The following is a 19267-nucleotide window of genomic DNA, read 5'->3' on the forward strand; positions in this document are numbered from 1 at the left end:
GTTTTCTGACTGGAAGTCTGTTACCAGTGGGGTTACGGAGGAATAGATGCTGGGACTCTTTAGTTTAGTTTAGTTTAGTTTAGAGATACAGCATGGAAACAGGCGCTTTGGTCCACCGACTCAGCACTGACCAGCGAACCCTGCACATTAACACTACCCTACACATTCTAGGGCCAATTTTACATTTATACCAAGCCAATTAACCTACAAACCTTTACGTCTTTGGAGTGTGGGAGGAAACCGTAGATCTCGGAGAAATCCCATGCAGGTCATGGGGACAACGTACAAACTACGTACAGACAGCACCCGTAGTCAGGATCGAACCCGGGTCTCTGGTGCTGTAAGGCAGTAGCTCTACCGCTACGCCACCGAACCGCCCTTATGGTCTGTGATTATATAGGATGCAAAGGTACGTGATGAGGTTAGTAAGCAACTTGGTGATGCCACAGATAGTGAGGGAGGTTGTCCAAAGCGACAGCAGGATTTAGATCAGATGGAAAGTTGGGTGGAGGATTAGCAGATGAAATTGAATCCCAACAGGTATGAGGTGATGTATTTTGCAAAATCAAAAACAGTTAGGACATAGACAATAAATAGTTGGGTGCTAAGAGAAGTTGATAAACAGAGATGTCAGGGTTCACGTCCATAGTTCCTGAAGGTGACACAAGTAGATATAGTTTTTGGGTCCTGACCTGAAACATCACCTATCCATGTTCTCCAGAGATGTTGCCTGATCTTGTGCCTTTTTTGTTTAGATATAGTGTTAATTTCAAATGGCAGAGATTGATTTCTCCCATTTTGTTTTCTTGTTTTCTTTGGCGAGTATGAGGCTGAGGGGTGACCTGTAGAGGCTTATAAAATTATAAGAGCTGCAGGTTGGGGTAGATAATCAGAATCCTTTTCCCATGGTAGGGGTATGAAGAAAAACCATAGGTGAGAGGAAGGGGTCTTATAGGGGATATGAGGAGAACGTTGTTTTAAATATATGTAAACAGTGATTGTGCATGGAACTTGGTGTTAGTGGATGTGACAGAGTGAGATACAATCACTACATTTAAGAGACATTTAGACAGGCACTTGAGTAGAAGGATATGGACCTAGAGCGGGCAAGGACGATTATTGTAGATGTTAGAATATATTTGTTGTAGAACTCTATGACAGTTGATAGTAACAGTGCCAATGGAACTGAATTTCACAAGCAGAGTACAATGTCCTGCTGTAAATGTCTACAATGTGTAGTAGTACTGACAGAGGGTGGATTTCTTAAGCTTGAACATCTGCTTAGCCACTTAGGCTAGGTAAATAGAATGAAGATTCATGTGCAGGTTGGGGTAACAGATGATAGATTCATGCCATCTACTGGTAGCTTCAGGTGCTGAGGGGTCAATTTTATTTCAGATTTCTTTACTTTTGGTTCAGTTCAGAGATGTTTGTGCAGATGCCCAAATTCACCATTTGCTGTGCCTGCTTGTCTGTATAATCCAGATATGACGGGCAGGCAGAGTTGACCCTTCGTGCCTGAGAATGAACCATGAAACACAACAAGCCCAAAGTGGCAACATTAGTTTTGTTTAGTTGAATGGATTGTGAACATTTTTTGTTGCGTGCTATCCAGTCAGTGGAAAGATAATACATAATTACATTTGAGCTATTTACAATGTATAGATACATGATGAGGGAATACATTTAGTGCAAGGTAAAGTCAGCAAAGTCTGATCAATCTTGCCTTGGGCATCATATCCTGATGACTTTTTATTAGCATGTCCTCTTTGAAAACAGATCAATTCAACATAAGGAACTAAATGAGACTAATGCCCCTGTCCCACTTAGGAAACCTCTGGAAACTTTGCGCCCCACCCAAGGTTTCCGTGCGGTTCCCGGAGGTTGCAGGTGGTTGCCAGAGGTTGCAGGTAGTGGAAGCAGGTAGGGAGACTGACAAAAACCTCCGGGAACCTCTGGGAACTGCACGGAAACCTTGGGTGGGGCACAAAGTTTCCAGAGGTTTCCGTTCAGGTTTCCTAAGTGGGACAGGGGCATAATAGAAGAGTTTAAACAACAAAATTAAAACACTGTAATGTTCTGGAAATGAATGACAAACAGTAAAATAAAGTAACACAATGAAAAATTGGTTACCAGTTGCCTGTCGTTATTTTTCACTCGGGGCTCTATGGGACTGTCCAGCATGTTCCTGCCGAATGTCATATCATTGGCTAAATTGGGTGTAAGGTATTTTCCATTATAATATAAGACTTGGGTAAATGTATCAGATGCTGACTTGAAAAGGAAATTGCAATTAAATGGTAATGACAATGAACACGAGGCATACACCCAAAGCCATCCATTTCCACCTACGATTTTAGTAATCCATTTTCTCCTTCTAAATCAAGAAGGTGGATAGCTGAATAGCATATTCTATTTCAAGACCATGGCAGCCAAGCACAATAACTCAATTATAAAGACATATTCTTACAGGAAAAGTATGCTTGTCATTATGTTACAATGTCAACACAGAGTTTTGTCAATGCAAAAAAAGGAATGATTTTTCTTTTTAGGACTTCAAGGTTGATTTCAGTAAAGATTGAAAAATTCAAAAGAAAGACACAAAACACTGGAGTAACCCAGCGGGTCAGACAACATCTCTGGAGTAACATGAATAGGTGCTATTTCGGGTTGGGATCCTTCGTTGGTATAAACCAGCATCTGCAGTCCCTTGTTATTACATTAAAAAATTCAAACCCTAAATGTGATACAGACAGAAAGAGCAAAGGACAATTAACCTTCCGTGCCTCCGAAAGGATCACTTGGGGATGCCCCGTGCACTCCATAATCTTCCACATGAGAGACACAACAGTTGTCAAATCTTGTCTCAGTGAAAAGATCTATATAAATACAAGTTTGTAGAAAGAGGGACCCGACCCGAAATGTCACCCGGCATTTTTCTCCAGAGATGCTCCCTGACCTGCTGAGTTACTCCAGAACTTTGTGTCGGTCCTCGATATAAATACAAACACTCATTTCTTCTCTCGTTCTAACTCAGAGACAGGCTCATATAGAATTCATGTGAATTTTGCACAAAGAACAATAACATTGCATTTGATATTTTGCAAAGCTGTACAGAATGAACGGGACAGAATCAGCATCCGCAGAACAAACTATGAAGATGTCGGCTCCCTCTGTATTGCTACACTAGTACAAGCAGAAGCAATGTCTTGTCAGGTAATTTTATCCAATGAGTATTATGTTGCTCTCCCATTTTAATGACATCTCCCACTTTATTTACCAGTGCAAAACATAATTGATTTCTGCATCAATAAAGTCAAGAAAAACATTTGTGTTATGTTAAGAATTTAGAGAAGACATTTGGATTCATAAACTCTGCTGATCATGCCTAAGCAAATTTGTATCTTGCCCCTCAATTTAAAAGTTATGGATACAAGCTCTACTGCAGAGACTTTTTAGTTTAGTTTAATTTAGGGATACAGCATGGTAACAGGCCCTTTGGCCCATTGATTCCGAACCTATCAGTGATCCCAGTTCACTAGTTCTATTCTGCACACTAGGGACAATTTACAATATTTTACCAAAACCAATGAACCTACAAACTTGGAGGAAACCGAAGCTCCCAGAGAAAACCCACACAGGTCACGGGGAGAACATACAAACTCTGTACAGACAGCATCTGTAGTCTGGAACAAACCCGAGGATTGTAATGCCCCTGTCCCACTTAGGAAACCTGAACGGAAACCTCTGGAGACTTCGCGCCCCACCCAAGGTTTCCTTGCGGTTCCCGGAGGTTTTTGTCAGTCTCCCTACCTGCTTCCACTACCTGCAACCTCCGGCAACCACCTGCAACCTCCGGGAACCGCACGGAAACCTTGGGTGGGGCGCAGTGTCTCCAGAGGTTTCCGTTCAGGTTTCCTAAGTGGGACAGGGGCATAAGGCAGCAACTCTACCCCTTCACCACCATGCCTCCCTTTATCACGTGCCGTACGAATATCCATGTAAACAACAGGAACATCTTGCTCACAGATGGTTATTTAATTCTAGGTGTTAACTGAGATGTAGTTATGATTAAAGGCTTTGCAAATTTGACTGGATAGACTGCAACGAGCTTCACTAAACACAATCCTGCTCAAACCAGCTACAGCAGCAGTTAGGCAATATTTAAAAATAAAATTGTCACTGGCACTGAAATAAGCTCTGAATGCCCTTTGGAACTTGTACCTTTATGAACTGCCAATGCTGCACAGGCTCAGAGCTTACCAGAATTAAGACCAAATGCTGAAGTGAAGAAAGCTTGTTGTTTTCACGCTGGTGGAGAACTCAAACCATCAATCTTCAACAATGTCTTCGCCAACAAGATTGGCAAAGATTGTCTTGTGATCAGCATGACACAACTTTTGGATAGGCTTTGCACAAATGGCTTCCTTAACAAATTGAACATAGAAATGCAGCTTTAATTTAGTAACACATTTCACCACAGCATAGAGAGTATATTACATATTTAGTTGTATGGTGTAACTGGGTTTATTTTAAGCAGATACATACCACCATCTTCTTCCATTGGCACAATATTCAGGAGAAAGAACTTAATGTTATTTAGAAATGACAGATAATACAGAGACGTGTTCTCTGGAGAGGAATCCTGTGTTTCCATTTTATCAACTGACAGGACTTTTCCAGTTATCCGAAAATAACTAATATCCTTTGGTCTAAAGCATGATATTGTTATATAATCATCTCCTCAGTTTCTATCTGTCTAGCTCTGAAACTCTCGGTTCTTCCCAACATCAATGTCTCTTCATAACCACACCTGTTAAAGAAGCGTCAAACCCCAGTAAAGCCACTTCAAACTGTATTTCAATTAATTGTATGGATGGTTGCCCATTGGCCTGCCCATGGAGTTTTCCACTTCTCCCAGTGTACCTTCAGTTTCCAACCTTATGTACCTGCATAACATCATTGTTTTGGTTTGTTTCAATTTTTGATATAAAAAAACATTACCAACAAACTTCAGTAAAAGCTTGGTTAATATCTGCCCTGGTCAGAAGATAAAGCTTATAATGCCCCCTATAGGAATTGTTCTGTAAAATATTGCTGTTAACACAGTGAATTACTCAAATGGACACCATCGTCAAAATTCTGTCTCCACAAAGATGTTGAAACATACTACTACATCATTCACTAGTCTTTGGCTTGTGACTAAAATGGTTATATACTTTTCTCAGCCCAAAGAGTTGAACATTATTCCTTGAGAAACCAATGTCTGTGTTCTTTGTTAGTAATTTTATTCTATTTTAATAGTGAAATCCTCTCTCTGCTACTTAAAATTCCTAGTGATAGAACAGAGAACAGTGCAGCACAGGGTCAGACTCTTCGGCCCACAATGTCCATTCCAAACACGATGCCAAATTAAAATAATCTCCTCTGCCTGCACTTAACCCAAATCCCTATATGCCCTGCACATCCCTGTGGATAGCTAAAATCCTCTTAAATCCCGCTGTTGTATCTGGCTCCACCACCATCCATGGCAATGTGTTCAGGCATTCAACACTTCCTGTTGAAAAAAACTTTCCTGCACATCTCCTTTAAATTTAGCCCCTCTCGCCATCAAGCTATACCTTAAAGGCCTTGACATTTCTACCCTGAGAAATGTTCTAAATGTCTATCCATCTCGTAATTTCAAATAACTCTATCAATCTCCCCTCTACCTCTGAGAAAACATTCCATTTTGTCTAAAGTCTCCTGATGGCTAATGCAGCATGCTAGTAAACTGATATTAATCTTCCCTTGATGATTCTTTCTTTTGGTGGAAAAGCACAAATTTGCACAAGAACATTTTAGAATACCCGCAGGTTTTCACAGGCTAATAACTCATTGTACAATCATGAACACAAACCCACCAACATTTTTAATTGTTACATCTCTTTCCCATGTGATGAATTTGTTAAAAGTATGGAAAATAATCACATTGCATTTTCACAGTCCAAGTATTACATTCCATAAATTAATAATTTTCTCTGTTGGTAGATTGCTGCTTTAAATCCTGTGAATATTGCTGAAATTGCAATGAAGAGGATCGCAACTATTAATGATGTCAGTGAGTCCATGAAACAACAGCTGCTTGTGCTAGTGGAATGGGCAAAGTATATCCCTGCCTTCTGTGAATTGCTACTGGATGACCAGGTTAGTAAAAGGCACAAGCCATAAAAGCAAACGTTGTTTATAAAACGTTGTTTATAAACCAAAATAATTCATTGACACATTATTTTTGTGTTTGTCTGTGCGGATTGAGTGTATTTAGATTAGCGATACAGCATGGAAACAGACCCTTCAGCCCACCGAGTTTACCCTGACCAACAATCACCCATACACTAGTTGTATCCTACACACTAGGGACAATTTACTGTCCTTAACAAAGCCAATTAACCTACAAAACTGCACGTCTTTGAAATGTGGGAGGAAACCGGAGCACATGGAGAAAACCGATATGGTCAAAGAGAGAACTGCCTGGAAAGATGGTAGAAAACAAAACCTTCAAAAGGGAATGTGTAGAAAGGATCTGCAGATGCTGGTTTATACCGAAGATAGACACAAAGTTCTGAAGTAACTCAGTGGGTAAGGCAGCATCTGAGGAGTAAAAGGATGGGTGATGTATCGGGTCGGAACCCTTCTTTAGACTCTTTTATACCGAACATAGATACAGTGCTAGAGGAATACAACGGGTCAGGCAGCACCTTTGTAGAAAAAGGATGGGTGAAGATTCATGTCGGAACCCTTCATCAGACCTCAGAGTTCCATGTACCCACCGAAGAGAAAATAACTCAAGATTCCGAGCCGAAACATCACACATTCTTTTTCTCCAGAGATGCTGCCTGACCCGCTGAGTTACTCCAGTCTATCCTTCAAAAGGGAATTGGACAAGTTTTTGGGAGTGAATAATTTGCTGAGCCAGGGGAGCTGGTGGGGGATGGAAACTACAGGATTATTCTACTGGGAGCTAGCACAGACATAGTGGGCTGAACGGTAATAGACACAAAATGTTGGAGTAACTCAGCGGGACAGGCAGCATCTCTGGAGAGAAGGAATGTGTGACGTTTCAGGGCAAGACCCTCCTTCAGCCTCATGCCTTTGGTGTAAACCATCACCTGCTGTTCCTTCCTACACATGGATGACACGGTCTTCCTTTGTGCCATAGCAATTCTATGACTCTCTCATTCTTTATCAGAGCAAATTGGTTGGATGTCCAAATGTATAAATCACCAAATAACGACTGACTTGTACAATCAGGAAAGGTTATTGGAGTTTATCCCAAAGGAGCTCAAATACAAACGGCTGAAACTATGCTTCAGCTCAGCAGAATCTCATTTTCGCTCCTTCTGGTCAAATGGGTCAAACTATGCTTTCTCTGCCTCATCTCCCACACTTAACCTACACTGGACCTGTGGCTGTGCTGATCTTTCATGACAACACGGTTGTTAACACCCTTGAGACCTTCCAGCCATCATGCAAGTGAAATAAGCCATGAGGCTGGGACCTACAGATGTCATGAGGCCCCACCCCCAACACTGCACTGACCTTTTACAGCCGAGATTATCAAATACCAACTTCATTGTATTTAAATGTCTATGAGAAGAGACATATAAAAATGGAAACATTTAAACATGAAAAAATTGTAAAAAAGTTAAATTAAACCAATACACATTCTAGTGTGCAGGGAGTGGGTGAGACAACATAAAATTAGTGTATCCTGATGATCGATGGTCGGCATGGACTAGGTGGGCCGAAGAGCTGTTTCCATGCTGTATCTCTAAACTAAATTAAATTGTTGTTAATTAATTAAAATTACAATGCTCATAAAATAAATAAAATTAACTAAACGTGATTGTAGTTTGAAGTTCAGCAACTGCTTTCAGATGAATGGGATAAGGCAGCTAAGACTGGTATCAATCTGAGGGACAGAAATGCAATGCATCAGGTGTCTTAGTTCAGAAGTTACAGAGCCAGGACCCTGGATCCCCTACTCCAGATCTGGTGTTGTGCAAAGACACAGCGGAAAGTGGCAGGTGCACCTGCTTCTGATCTCCAGTGCATTCCAACATCATGGCCTCGACAAGGCCATCAACATAAACAAGGTCGAGTCACTCCCCGCCCACTCCCTCCTCTCCCCTCTCCCATCGGGCAAAAGGTGTAGAAGTGTGAAAGCGCCCACCTCCAGGTGCAGAGAGAGTTTCTTCACAGCTGTTAACAGCCACTGAACCATCCTACCAACAACTAGAGAGCAGTCCTGAACAACTATCTACCTCATTGGAAACCCTTAGACTACCTTTGATCAGACTTTACCAGCTTTATTTTGAACTAAATGTTATTCATCATATTCCCTTTATTGTGTATCTGTACACTGTGGATGGCTCGACTGTATTCAAGTGTTGTCTTTCCGCTGACTGGTTAGCATGCAACAAAAGGTATTCACTGTACCTCGGTACATGTGACGATAAACGAATGACTATGACTCTATGGGAGTCTGTAACATGCTGATGCTCACACAACAGCTGAACTACAGAACTGCCAGCCTACAGTCAGTGAAATACGGACAACTGCATTAATTTCCAGACATTGCCTCTTAACATGGTACATTAGTCTTAGAGCATGTTTACCGCAATTATATCAGGACCAAGCAATTAAATTCTGAGGCTTGACTGCATAAACTTGGCTGGTATTCCTTGAAATTTCCATGGCCGACGAGTGATTTCATGGATGAAATAATAAAAAGATATTGTAGAATAAACTGAAGGCATTTTCTTGTGGGATATCCAGAATAGGTGGGTGTGATCTTAAAACAATCTACAGTCATGCAGTTAGTTTTGATTTCTGGAAGTGTGTTTTCTTTGTGAAGGACAGTGAAAATCAGTAGATCCTCCACCAACAACCCATCCTCTCACGAACCTCCCACCCAAAGGACTTTAGAATTGTAGGTCAGATCATACTTCCAGGATTGATTTAAACTTTTTTTCTCCAAATTGGGTATCAGGAGTACAGAACAATGGCAGGTACACACAAAAAAAGCAGCTCATGCGTGAACTTAGTGTTTGAACCAGCTCATGAATCTATCAGTATATCTGTAATCTAATGCATCATTTGATCTCTCTTTCTCTTTCGCCGGTCTCAAGGTTGCACTACTCAGAGCTCACGCTGGTGAACACTTGCTGCTGGGATTGGCCAGGCGGTCAATTCCCTACAAGGATATTCTCTTGCTCGGTATGCATTGACTACTCGAACTTGTGCCATAGTTATGTTGATTCCATGTTTTCCTAGCAAGTGTGATCTCCACAAATTAGATGGTCAAGTTGTCCTCACAAAACATTCAGAAATGTTTCACATTCTCGGTGTGAATGTGAATCCTATTGATATTATGATGTTCAAGAGGGAACTGCAGATGCTGGAGAATTGAAGGTAGACAAAATTGCTTGAGAAATTCAGCGGGTGCGGCAGCATCTATGGAGCGAAGGAAATAGGCAAGGTATCGGGCTAAAACCCTTCTTCAGACTGATGCAGGGTGGGGGGTGGGAAGAAGAACGGAAGAGGAGGAGCCAGAGGTCTGAGGGAGAGCTGAGAAAGGGAGGAGACAGCAAGGGCTACCGGAAATTGGAGAAGTCAATGTTCAGGCCACCAAGATGCAGACTGCCCAAGCGGAATATGAGATGCTGCTCCTCCAGTTTCCGGTGGTGCTCACTCTGGCAATGGAGGAGGCCCAGGACAGAAAGGTCGGATTCGGAATGGGAGGGGGAGTTGAAGTGCTGAGCCATAGGGAGATCAGGTTGGTTAATGCGGACCGAGCAGAGGTGTTCGGCGAAACGATCGCCAAGCCTACGCTTGGTCTCACCGATGTAGATCAGCTGACATCTAGAGCAGTGGATGCAATAGATGAGGTTGGAGGAGATGCAGGTAAACTTCTGTCGTCAGGGCCGGCCTTAAGCCGATTTGACCGATTGCTCCCAATTGGACCCCGCGCCTAATGGGGACCCCGCACTAATGTTCCGTATTTCATACGGAAATACGAATCTCTTTGTTAAATAAAGATTTTTTTTAAATTCGCCATCCGGATTTTTTTTAAACGAACATGTATAACAACCGCTGCACGGCCATCAGACACAAACGATTTGTTAACTCGTACTGTTAGCACTTCTTAACATGAAGTAGTTAACAAGTTGTTATACAATGTCATCAATCTGCATCCATCCACATTCCTCAGTAAATGTTATTGTGTTTTGAATAAGTATTAATGACGTCATGTTCCTTTGAATAAAATTCACGCGGCGTCAATAATACTTGTTTAAAACACAATTACATTTACTGAGGAATGTAGATCGATGACACTTTGAGAATTTCTTTAAACTCACCATCATGAGTGAGGGCCCCGGACCGCTAGAAGGGGCTTCTGCCTGGTGCGCAGGTTAGTCATTCGCCTACCGACCCACGTTGTGTCTCTCTGTGTTTTGCTCTCTCTCTCCCTCCCTCTCTCCCTCCCTCTCTCTCTCGCGCTCCCTCTCCCGCTCCCCATCTCGTCTCTCTCCAGCTCTCCCACTCCCTCTCTATCACCCTGTCGCCTCAGCATTCCAGGAATCATTGACGTTTAGCGGCAGCCGCCTTGCCCGCTGAGTTCCTCCAGCACTCTGTGTTTTTTGTTTGGCTCTGAAGTTGAAGGTGGCTCAGCGGGACGGGCAGCGGCTCTGGGGAGAGGGTTGCGTTTCTGGTCGAGACCCTTCTTCAGACAATCACAAGTACTCTCACCGACGAGAGTTCAATTCAGTCTGAAGAAGGGTCTTCTCTCCAGAGTCGCTGCGCTGCCTGTCCTGCTGAGTTACTCCAGCTTTATGTCTATCTTCAATTTCAGAGAAATACAATTTGTCACGGGGGGCTTATAACGTCTCTAAACCCCTCTGGGACCCCCTGAACACCTCTAAACCCCATCTAAACCCTCTATTCCCCCCTATTCCCCTCTATAACACTTCTGAACACTTCTAAACCCATCTGAAGCCCTCTAAACGTCTCTAAACCGTTTAAACCCCTCTAAACTAGGAGGCTGCAAGGTGACTTGGATAGGCTGGGTGAGTGGGCATAGCAGATGCAGTATAATGTGGATAAATGTGAGGTTACCCACATAGGTGGCTAAAACAGGAAAGTAGACTATTATCTGAATGGTGGCCGATTAGGAAAAGGGGAGATGCAACGAGACCTGGGTGTCATGGTACACCAGTCATTGAAAGTAGGCAAGCAGGTGCAGCAGGCCGTGAAGAAAGCGAATGGTATGTTAGCATTTATAGCAAAAGGACTTCAGTATAGGAGCAGGGAGGTTCTACTGCAGTTGTACAGGGTCTTGGTGTACCTGGAGTATTGCGTACAATTTTGGGCTCCTAATCTGAGGAAGGATATTCTTGCCATAGAGGAAGTACAGAGAAGGTTCACCAGACTGATTCCTGGGATGTCAGGACTTTCATATGAAGAAAGACTGGATAGACTCGGTTTGTACTCGCTAAAATTTAGAAGATTGAGGGGGGATCTTATAGAACCGCAAAATTCTTAAGGGGTTGGACAGGCTAGATGCAGGAAGATTGTTCCCGATGTTGGGGAAGTCCAGAACAAGGGGTCACAGTTTAAGGATAAAGGGGAAATCTTTTAGAACTGAGATGAGAAAAACATTTTTTACACAGAGAGTGGTGAATCTCTGGAATTCTCTGCCACAGAATATAGTTGAGGCCAGTTCGTTGGCTATATTTAAGAGGGAGTTAGATGTGGCCCTTGTGGCTAAAGGAATCAGGGGGTATGGAGAGAAAGCAGGTACAGGATACTGAGTTGGATGATCAGCCATGATCATATTGAATGGCTGTGCAAGCTCAAAGGGCCGAATGGCCTACTCCTGCACCTTGTTTCTATGTTTCTATAACTGCGTCCAACTGCTGTCTGGTTCGTTGATCGGTTTGCTAGATATGAACTGTTTTGGGAGAGAAAAATGCTCACGGCAGACCAAACGTGTTAAACAGAAATTGGTCAGATATTGAGCTTTACACCAAAGATCCTATAGCGGATCTTTGCTTTACACAGTGAGAAATCATGTGAGATAATCACTGAATTTAATTTTAAATGAATGTACCTGCATGTTATACTGTTTAGTTTGGAGATACAACCAGATAGTCTACTGAGTTCGCACCGACCAGCGATTATTGTTTTCCTATTTGACAATTTTATTTGGCGGCCAATCAATCGTTGTCTCTAAGGGGGTTGCATCCAATCACCAACCAGCTTGCCTTAAAATTCCCGTCCAATCAACAAATAGGTCTCCTCTCGTCCAATCAGCCGCTGTCTCCAAGGGCATTGTGTCCAATCACATAATGCAGTTTAATGGTAATTAGCTGCTACGGTAAAGGTTGGAAGCCAGCGGAGCTACTGACAGTCAAACGGGAGGGAGCAGGAGAGATTCACACAGTGTACAATCCATAGCACCTAGTGTACAATTTCATAATATATACTAAATAACTGGGCTGACAGACCTTGGCTGGGAATCTGGGGTTCACCAAAATTGTTCCCAATTGGGCCCCGCACCCCCTAAGGCCGGCCCTGTCTGTTGTACCTGGAACGACTGCTTGGGTCCTTGGGGGGGTAAAGCGACACGTGTAGCATCTCTTGCGGTTGCAAGGGAAAGTGCCCGGGGAGGGGGTGGTGCCGGTGGGAAGGGAAGAATTGACCAGGGAGTTACGGAGGGAGCGGTCTTTGCGGAAAGCAGACGGGGTGGGGGGGGGGGGGGGGGGGATGGGAAGATGTGGCGAATGGTGGGGTCACGTTGGAGGTGGCGAAAATGACGGAGGACTATCTGTTGTATGTGACGGCTAGTGGGGTGGAAGGTGAGGACTAGGGGGACTCTGCCTTGTTCCGAGTGGGGGGATGGGGAGAGAGAGCAGTGTTGCGGTGTATTGAAGAGACCCTGATGAGAGCCTCATCTATGGTAGGGGAGGGGAACCCCCGTTTTCTGAAGAATGAGGACATTTCAGATGCTCTGGTGTGGAACACCTCATCCTGGGTACCGATGCGGCATAGACGGAGGAATTGGGAGTAGGGGATGGAGTCCTTAAAGGAAGCAGGGTGGGAAGAAGAGTAGTCTAGATAGCCATGGGAGTCAGTGGGTTTATAGTGGATGTCGGTCAAAAGTCTATCACCTGCGATGGAGATAGTGAGGTCAAGCAATGGTAGGGAAGTGTCGGAAATGGTCCAGGTGTATTTGAGTGCCGGATGGAAGTTAGTGGCGAAGTTGATGAAGTTAGTGAGTTGTGTGTGGGTGCAGGAGGTAGCACCAAGGCAATCGTCGATGTAGCGGAGGTAGAGGTCGGGGATGGGGTCCTGGTACGTCTCGAACAAGGATTGTTCGACGTACCCTACAAAGAGGCAGGCATAGCTGGGGCCCATGCACGTGCCCATAGCTACGCCTTGTGTTTGGAGGAAATGGGAGGTCAAACGAAAAGTTATTGAGGGTAAGGACCGACTCCGCTAGGCGGAGTAGAGTATCAGTAGACAGGTATTGGTTGGTTCTCCGGTCGAGGAAGAACTGGAGGGCTTTGAGACCATCCTGGTGGGGGATGGAGGTGTAGAGTGACTGGACGTCCATGGTGAAGATGAGGGGATGGGGGCCTAGAGAATGGAATGCCTGGATATGACGGAGAGTGTCTGAGGTGTCTTGAACATAGGTCGGGAGGGATTTAACCAGGGGGGATAGGATGGAGTTGAGGTACGTGGAAATAAGTTGTCTTACAGCCCAACTCATTGTCTCTGAGTTGGGCTGTAGGACCTGTTTCCATGTTGAACCAGGCCTATTAACCGGAGGTTTCTTGTAAATATCCTGAATAGACTAGCTTTTACACATCTTTGTTATGAGTTATTGCACCAAACCTCACAGGGGATTGCAACTAATTGCCTTAGTTATTAGCTATTTCCATTCACAAAAAAAAGTTAAGGAATGTAAATAGTTTGTTTATTCATAAAGCAGGATAGTCTGCAGAGAAACTCAAATGTATGGCGTAGATTTGGGGCATGCTCTCAGAGTGTAATCGGATAAATCATAGTTCCTTCTTGTTTATATGAACACAGCTTGAATGACCAAGTTTCAGTGGCCTTGGGAATTCGCCTTTCAGCTCTTTTCTAACGTTGTAAATTAATATTTCATTGTTATAGATGGTTCAGCTGACAGCTTGATTTTTTAAATGCTTGCTTTTCAATTACTGCAGTTCAACTGCAGATTTATTTTCTGCTTATGATGTATTTGTGCTTTATTTGAATTCAAGGTGAGTTATAATGAGCTTTTGTCCCGTTGCTTGCCAATTCATATGTCTTGTAGTTTCTTAATCGTTAGCCAAAGGTCTCCAACCCTTATCTAAAAATTCTGGAGCCTCTTATATATTACTGATAATATTGCACTATTAGTTGGTCGATCATAAATAAGAGTTATTTAATGATATGATGGAGTTGGAGGGGATCCCGATATCATCTGCAAACCATAACTATGGAGCCACTGAAATACAACCACAGCCAAGCATCTTTGTCCATTAGATACTTTGAAGAATATTCATGGAGTCAGACAACACGGAAACAAGCCCTACAACCCAACTCGTCTATGCTGATCATGATGCCCCATCTAGCCTCCTATTCGTCTGCATTTGGCACATATCGCTCTCATTTTAGTTTTAGAGATAACGTGTGGAAATGGATCCTTTGACACTGAGTCCTTTTGCTGACCAACGATCACCCATACACTATTTCTATACTGCACACATGTACATGTACAATGCCAATCTAAACCCTGGATCACTTGCATGCACTTCCATTCATGCTAAATAATACATGACATACTAAAATTTCCAGAGCAGTGGGAAGGTCCATGGAAGTGATATACTGCAAACCGTGAACTATAATCGGCACGCAGTATCTTTCCCTTGGCTCGACCGTTCCCACCACAATCAGATCGAGGAAGAGTCACAACCCAAAACGTCACCTATCCATGTTCACCAGAGATGCTGCCTGACCCATAGTTCACTCCAGCACGTTGCATCTTTTATATAGTACTTAAGATTGGCCTGATGGTATGGTATTATCTGAGCTGATGGGATAGCATACAATACAAAGCTTTGTTTTCTGTACCGTGGTACTCATGACAATAATCAACCTAAACCTAATCTTTATGCTTGATGGTAAAATTAAAATTTTAAGGATCTATTTTGAGTTTTTAATGGTTTTAGTTTTTTTTTGGAAGTTGCTTACTGTATCAGTTTTGCAATCTAGGAGTAAACACTAACAGAACACGTGCTCTATCAATAGGAAATGACTTCATAATTCCCAGGCACTGCCCAGAGTTGGAGATTATGAGGGTAGCCAACAGGATCCTCGATGAGCTGGTGAAACCTTTGCTCGACCTCCAGATAGACGAGAATGAGTTTGCTTGTCTCAAGGCTGTGGTCTTCTTCGATCCAGGCAAGTAGTTTGTTGATATGGAGTACAGTTTATCCAGATATCAATGTGGCCCAATCTCTGTAGTCTCAAACGTTCAGCTATGGCTCCAGATTGCAGGGAAACAAAAGAAGAATGACGAGGAGGAGCAAGAACAGTGGTTAGACCAACACTTTATATCCAAGGGAGTCAATTTAAAGAGACACACTTGGAAAAAGTTTCCGTTTGCACATAGCAATCACATAGATTGCTATCTGGTCATCTGGTGCTGGCCCTGATTTTTTTCTGGTCTTTTCCTACCTCTAGTTCCCTCCTCTCTACTTTCAGTTTGAAGAAGGGTTCCGACCCAAAACGTCACCTAACCTTTCTCTCCAGAGTTGCTGCCTGACCCACTGTTTTACTCCAGCATTTGTGTCCATATTCACAGTGCATCTACTCGTGCCCACTCGTTTTGAAAGAACATATGAAAGCACATGGTAACAAAGTTGGTCTGTGAGGCGAGGTCATTTAAGTAACAAAGCTTTTAGGCTCGTGAAAATTTTAAAGGACTTTATTTGTATAGATTCCGACAATATTTTTTAATTATACTGTGAACCGCACTATTTAACAAACGCTTATGGAATGTGTTAATGGCATACAGAGCACTTGTTTAGATGGATTTTTAAGAAAGAATTAAGAGAAAACTCTAAAATACACATCTCCTAGTAGATAATGAGAATAATGTTGTGCATTCATGCATGTAATGGCACACTTGTTTAAAATGTAAATTGATAATTAAAACACAATAGTATAACAAGCAATAGTCCAACGTATGAAAGATGCAGCTGTACCTGGTGAATTTAATTTATTTAAATTATTTTCCATATTAAGATTGCTATGTGCCTCAAATCAATCTCTGTCCAACAAGCCAAACAGTGAATACTCTATACCTGTTGTGCATACTTCAGCATGGGTTATTTTATGGTCCTTTGCCCCTTTCTCCAGCCTCACCTTTCAAACCCTCCCACTTTGGCTTGTGTTCATCATCTCTGTCAAATCATACAGGAGCTCAGTATGTGCACATTAGAAAATATAGAAACATAAAAAATAGGAGCAGGGAGAGGCCATTGGCCCTTCGAGCCAGCACCGCCATTCATTGTGATCATGGCTGATCATCAACAATCAGTAACTCATAGAAAAATAGCATTCTACTGCATTGAAGCCAACAACTTGCATAAAATGATTTGTTCAGCTAGGCACAGATCAGATTGTTAACACTGATCTGTTTCCCCAATATAAAGCCGTGTGTTGCATAGGTCACGCTGGGACACATTTTATATGCCCTGCATCATCCAGAGTTCTCGATGCTGGAAAACAGAAGGGAAGACTGAAAAGAGCCAGAGTAAATTTCCACTGCAATGAAGATGGAGAACAATTCCGGGCCCTTTGCTGGGATTCAATCTTTCCACTTAATTTTGTGTCAATACTCCCCAACGATTTTAAAATCTGACCATTACCTGTGAATTTAAATCAGATGTTCAAAAGAGATTATTAAGGTAAACATATTATTGCTGTCAGCCAGTAGAGATATAACTATGAGCATTGTAGCACCTCAGGGCTGGAGTTTAGTTGAACTGGTTTTGTCTCATTCCAAAAATAATTGATTGGTTGATTACAAGACACAGCATGGAAACAGGCCATATGATCCACCGAGTCCATGAGCTGTTCACACTAGTTCTATGTTACCAAGTTTCTCATCCACTCCCTACACCAGGGCAATTTGCAGAGGCCAATTAACCTACAAACCCGCACATCTTTGGGATGTGGATAGAAACCAGAGCACCCAGAGGAATCCCACGCGGCCACAGGGAGAACATGCAAACGCCACACAGACGGCACAGATGTCAGGATTGAACCAGAATCTCTGGAGCTATGAGTCGGTGTCTCTACCAGCTGCAACACTGCACCTCTCCCTCAAAGGCTTTGATATAATTTCTATTTGTGCATTAAAATTTCCCATTAAGTAGAATATATGCTCTGAACGCATTACATTTTGGAAAGAAATGTTAATTCAATATGCAGTCCTGAGCTACTATCAATCTCATTGGAGACCCTCGGACTATCTTTAATCTGACTTTACTGGACTTTATCTTCCACTAAATGTTATTCCCTTTATCATGTGTCTGTACATTGTGGATGGCTCAATTTAATCATGTAGAGTCTTTCCGCTGACTAGTTAGCATGCAACAAAAGCTTTTTAAAGTACCTCCGTACATGCGGTAATAAACTAAACTATGACTTCTCTCCAATAGATTGCCGGGGTGTAACCGATTCAGCAAAAATCAAAAACATGCGATTCCAAGTGCAAGTCAACCTGGAGGATTATATAAACGATCGGCAGTACGACTCCAGGGGGCGGTTTGGCGACATTCTATTGCTTCTTCCACCTCTGCAAAGCATTACGTGGCAGATGATTGAGCAGATTCAGTTTGCAAGACTCTTTGGAGTAGCTAAAATTGACAGCCTTTTGCAGGAAATGCTCTTGGGAGGTGAGACCCTGGTTTTATCTTCAGACACATGTTATTTTAGAAAGAGGAGCCACAATATCACTCTGGCTGCTACTTGCGATTCCAGGAATACATAATCCATTAACATTGAACAGTCCACTCAATCAGTTACAGTAATCCCTAAATGCCAAAGGTTGCATGAAAGGTAAAAACAAAATGTGTTGCCACATAAGTGAAATATATGGACAGGAAATACACAAAAGATACTGATAGCACTGAAAGATGTGATAATTACAATTTCGAGACTTTGGTTTAAATCTGGGTCAGGAAATTCCAAAGCCAATTAATGAATTGTGGTAGGTTCATGCTGTAATGTGGAAAGTGCCAAAGCTAAATTGTGTTGTATCCTTCCCAAAACATCAATGCAATAATGTTTCAGTGATTGATAAACAAATACTGGCTAGGGATAATTTCCCTGCTATTCTTCAGGATAACTCCCTTATATTTTACACCCCTTTGGTACAGCAGATGGGGCCCTAACCTAATCCCACATCTAAAAATGAACGGGATCACTGATCAATAAATGTTTAAGAAAGAACTGCAGATGCTGGAAAAATCGAAGGTAGACAAAAATGCTGGAGAAACTCAGCTGGTGAGACAACATCTATGGAGCGAAGGAATAGGTGATGTTTTGGGTCGAGACCCTTCTTCATACTGATGCGGGGGTGGGGGGGGGGGGGGGGAGAAGAAAGGAAGAGGCGGAGACAGTAGGTTGTGGGAGGGCTGGGAAGGGTAGGGGAAGGAGGGAGAGAGCAAGGACTACCTGAAATTGAAGATGTCAATGTTCATACCGCTGGGGTGTAAACTACCCAAGTGAAATATGAGGTGCTGCTCATCCAATTTGCGGTGGGACTCATTCTGGCCATGGAGGAGGCCCAGGACAGAAAGGTTGGATTCGGAATGGGAGGGGGAATTGAAGTGCTGAGCCATCGGGAGTTCAGGTTGGTTAATGCGAACTGAGCAGAGGTGTTGGGTGAAGCGATCGCCAAGCCTGCGCTTGGTCTCACCGATGTAGAGCAGTTGACACTTAGAACAGCGAATGCAATAGATGAGGTTGCAGGTGAACCTCTTCCTCACCTGGAAAGACTGCTTGGGTCCTTGGATGGAGTTGAGGGGGGAGGTAATGCGACAAGTGTAGCATTTCCTGCGGTTTGCAAGGGAAAGTACCAGGGCCCATAAAGAAAAGACCAATAAATTATCTTCTAACATGAATCCTGCAACAAGGGGGGCTT

At 42.9% G+C, this 19267-nt stretch overlaps 1 protein-coding gene across 3 annotated transcripts in view; it reads left to right on the top strand.

The window, feature by feature from the left end:
* The window catches only part of LOC116982537 (hepatocyte nuclear factor 4-beta-like), a 67871-nt gene that overhangs the window by 43434 nt on the left and 5170 nt on the right, over positions 1-19267 (top strand). For all 3 annotated transcript variants that reach the window (XM_033035797.1, XM_033035796.1, XM_033035798.1), the window contains 5 exons: positions 3110-3216; positions 6031-6186; positions 9171-9258; positions 15361-15513; positions 17781-18017. In XM_033035797.1, coding sequence (XP_032891688.1) covers positions 3110-3216; positions 6031-6186; positions 9171-9258; positions 15361-15513; positions 17781-18017 — 741 coding nt within the window. The remainder of the gene's footprint in view (positions 1-3109; positions 3217-6030; positions 6187-9170; positions 9259-15360; positions 15514-17780; positions 18018-19267) is intronic.

The sequence above is a fragment of the Amblyraja radiata genome, chromosome 17, assembly GCF_010909765.2.
Source record: "Amblyraja radiata isolate CabotCenter1 chromosome 17, sAmbRad1.1.pri, whole genome shotgun sequence".
Taxonomy (NCBI): Eukaryota; Metazoa; Chordata; class Chondrichthyes; order Rajiformes; family Rajidae; genus Amblyraja; species Amblyraja radiata.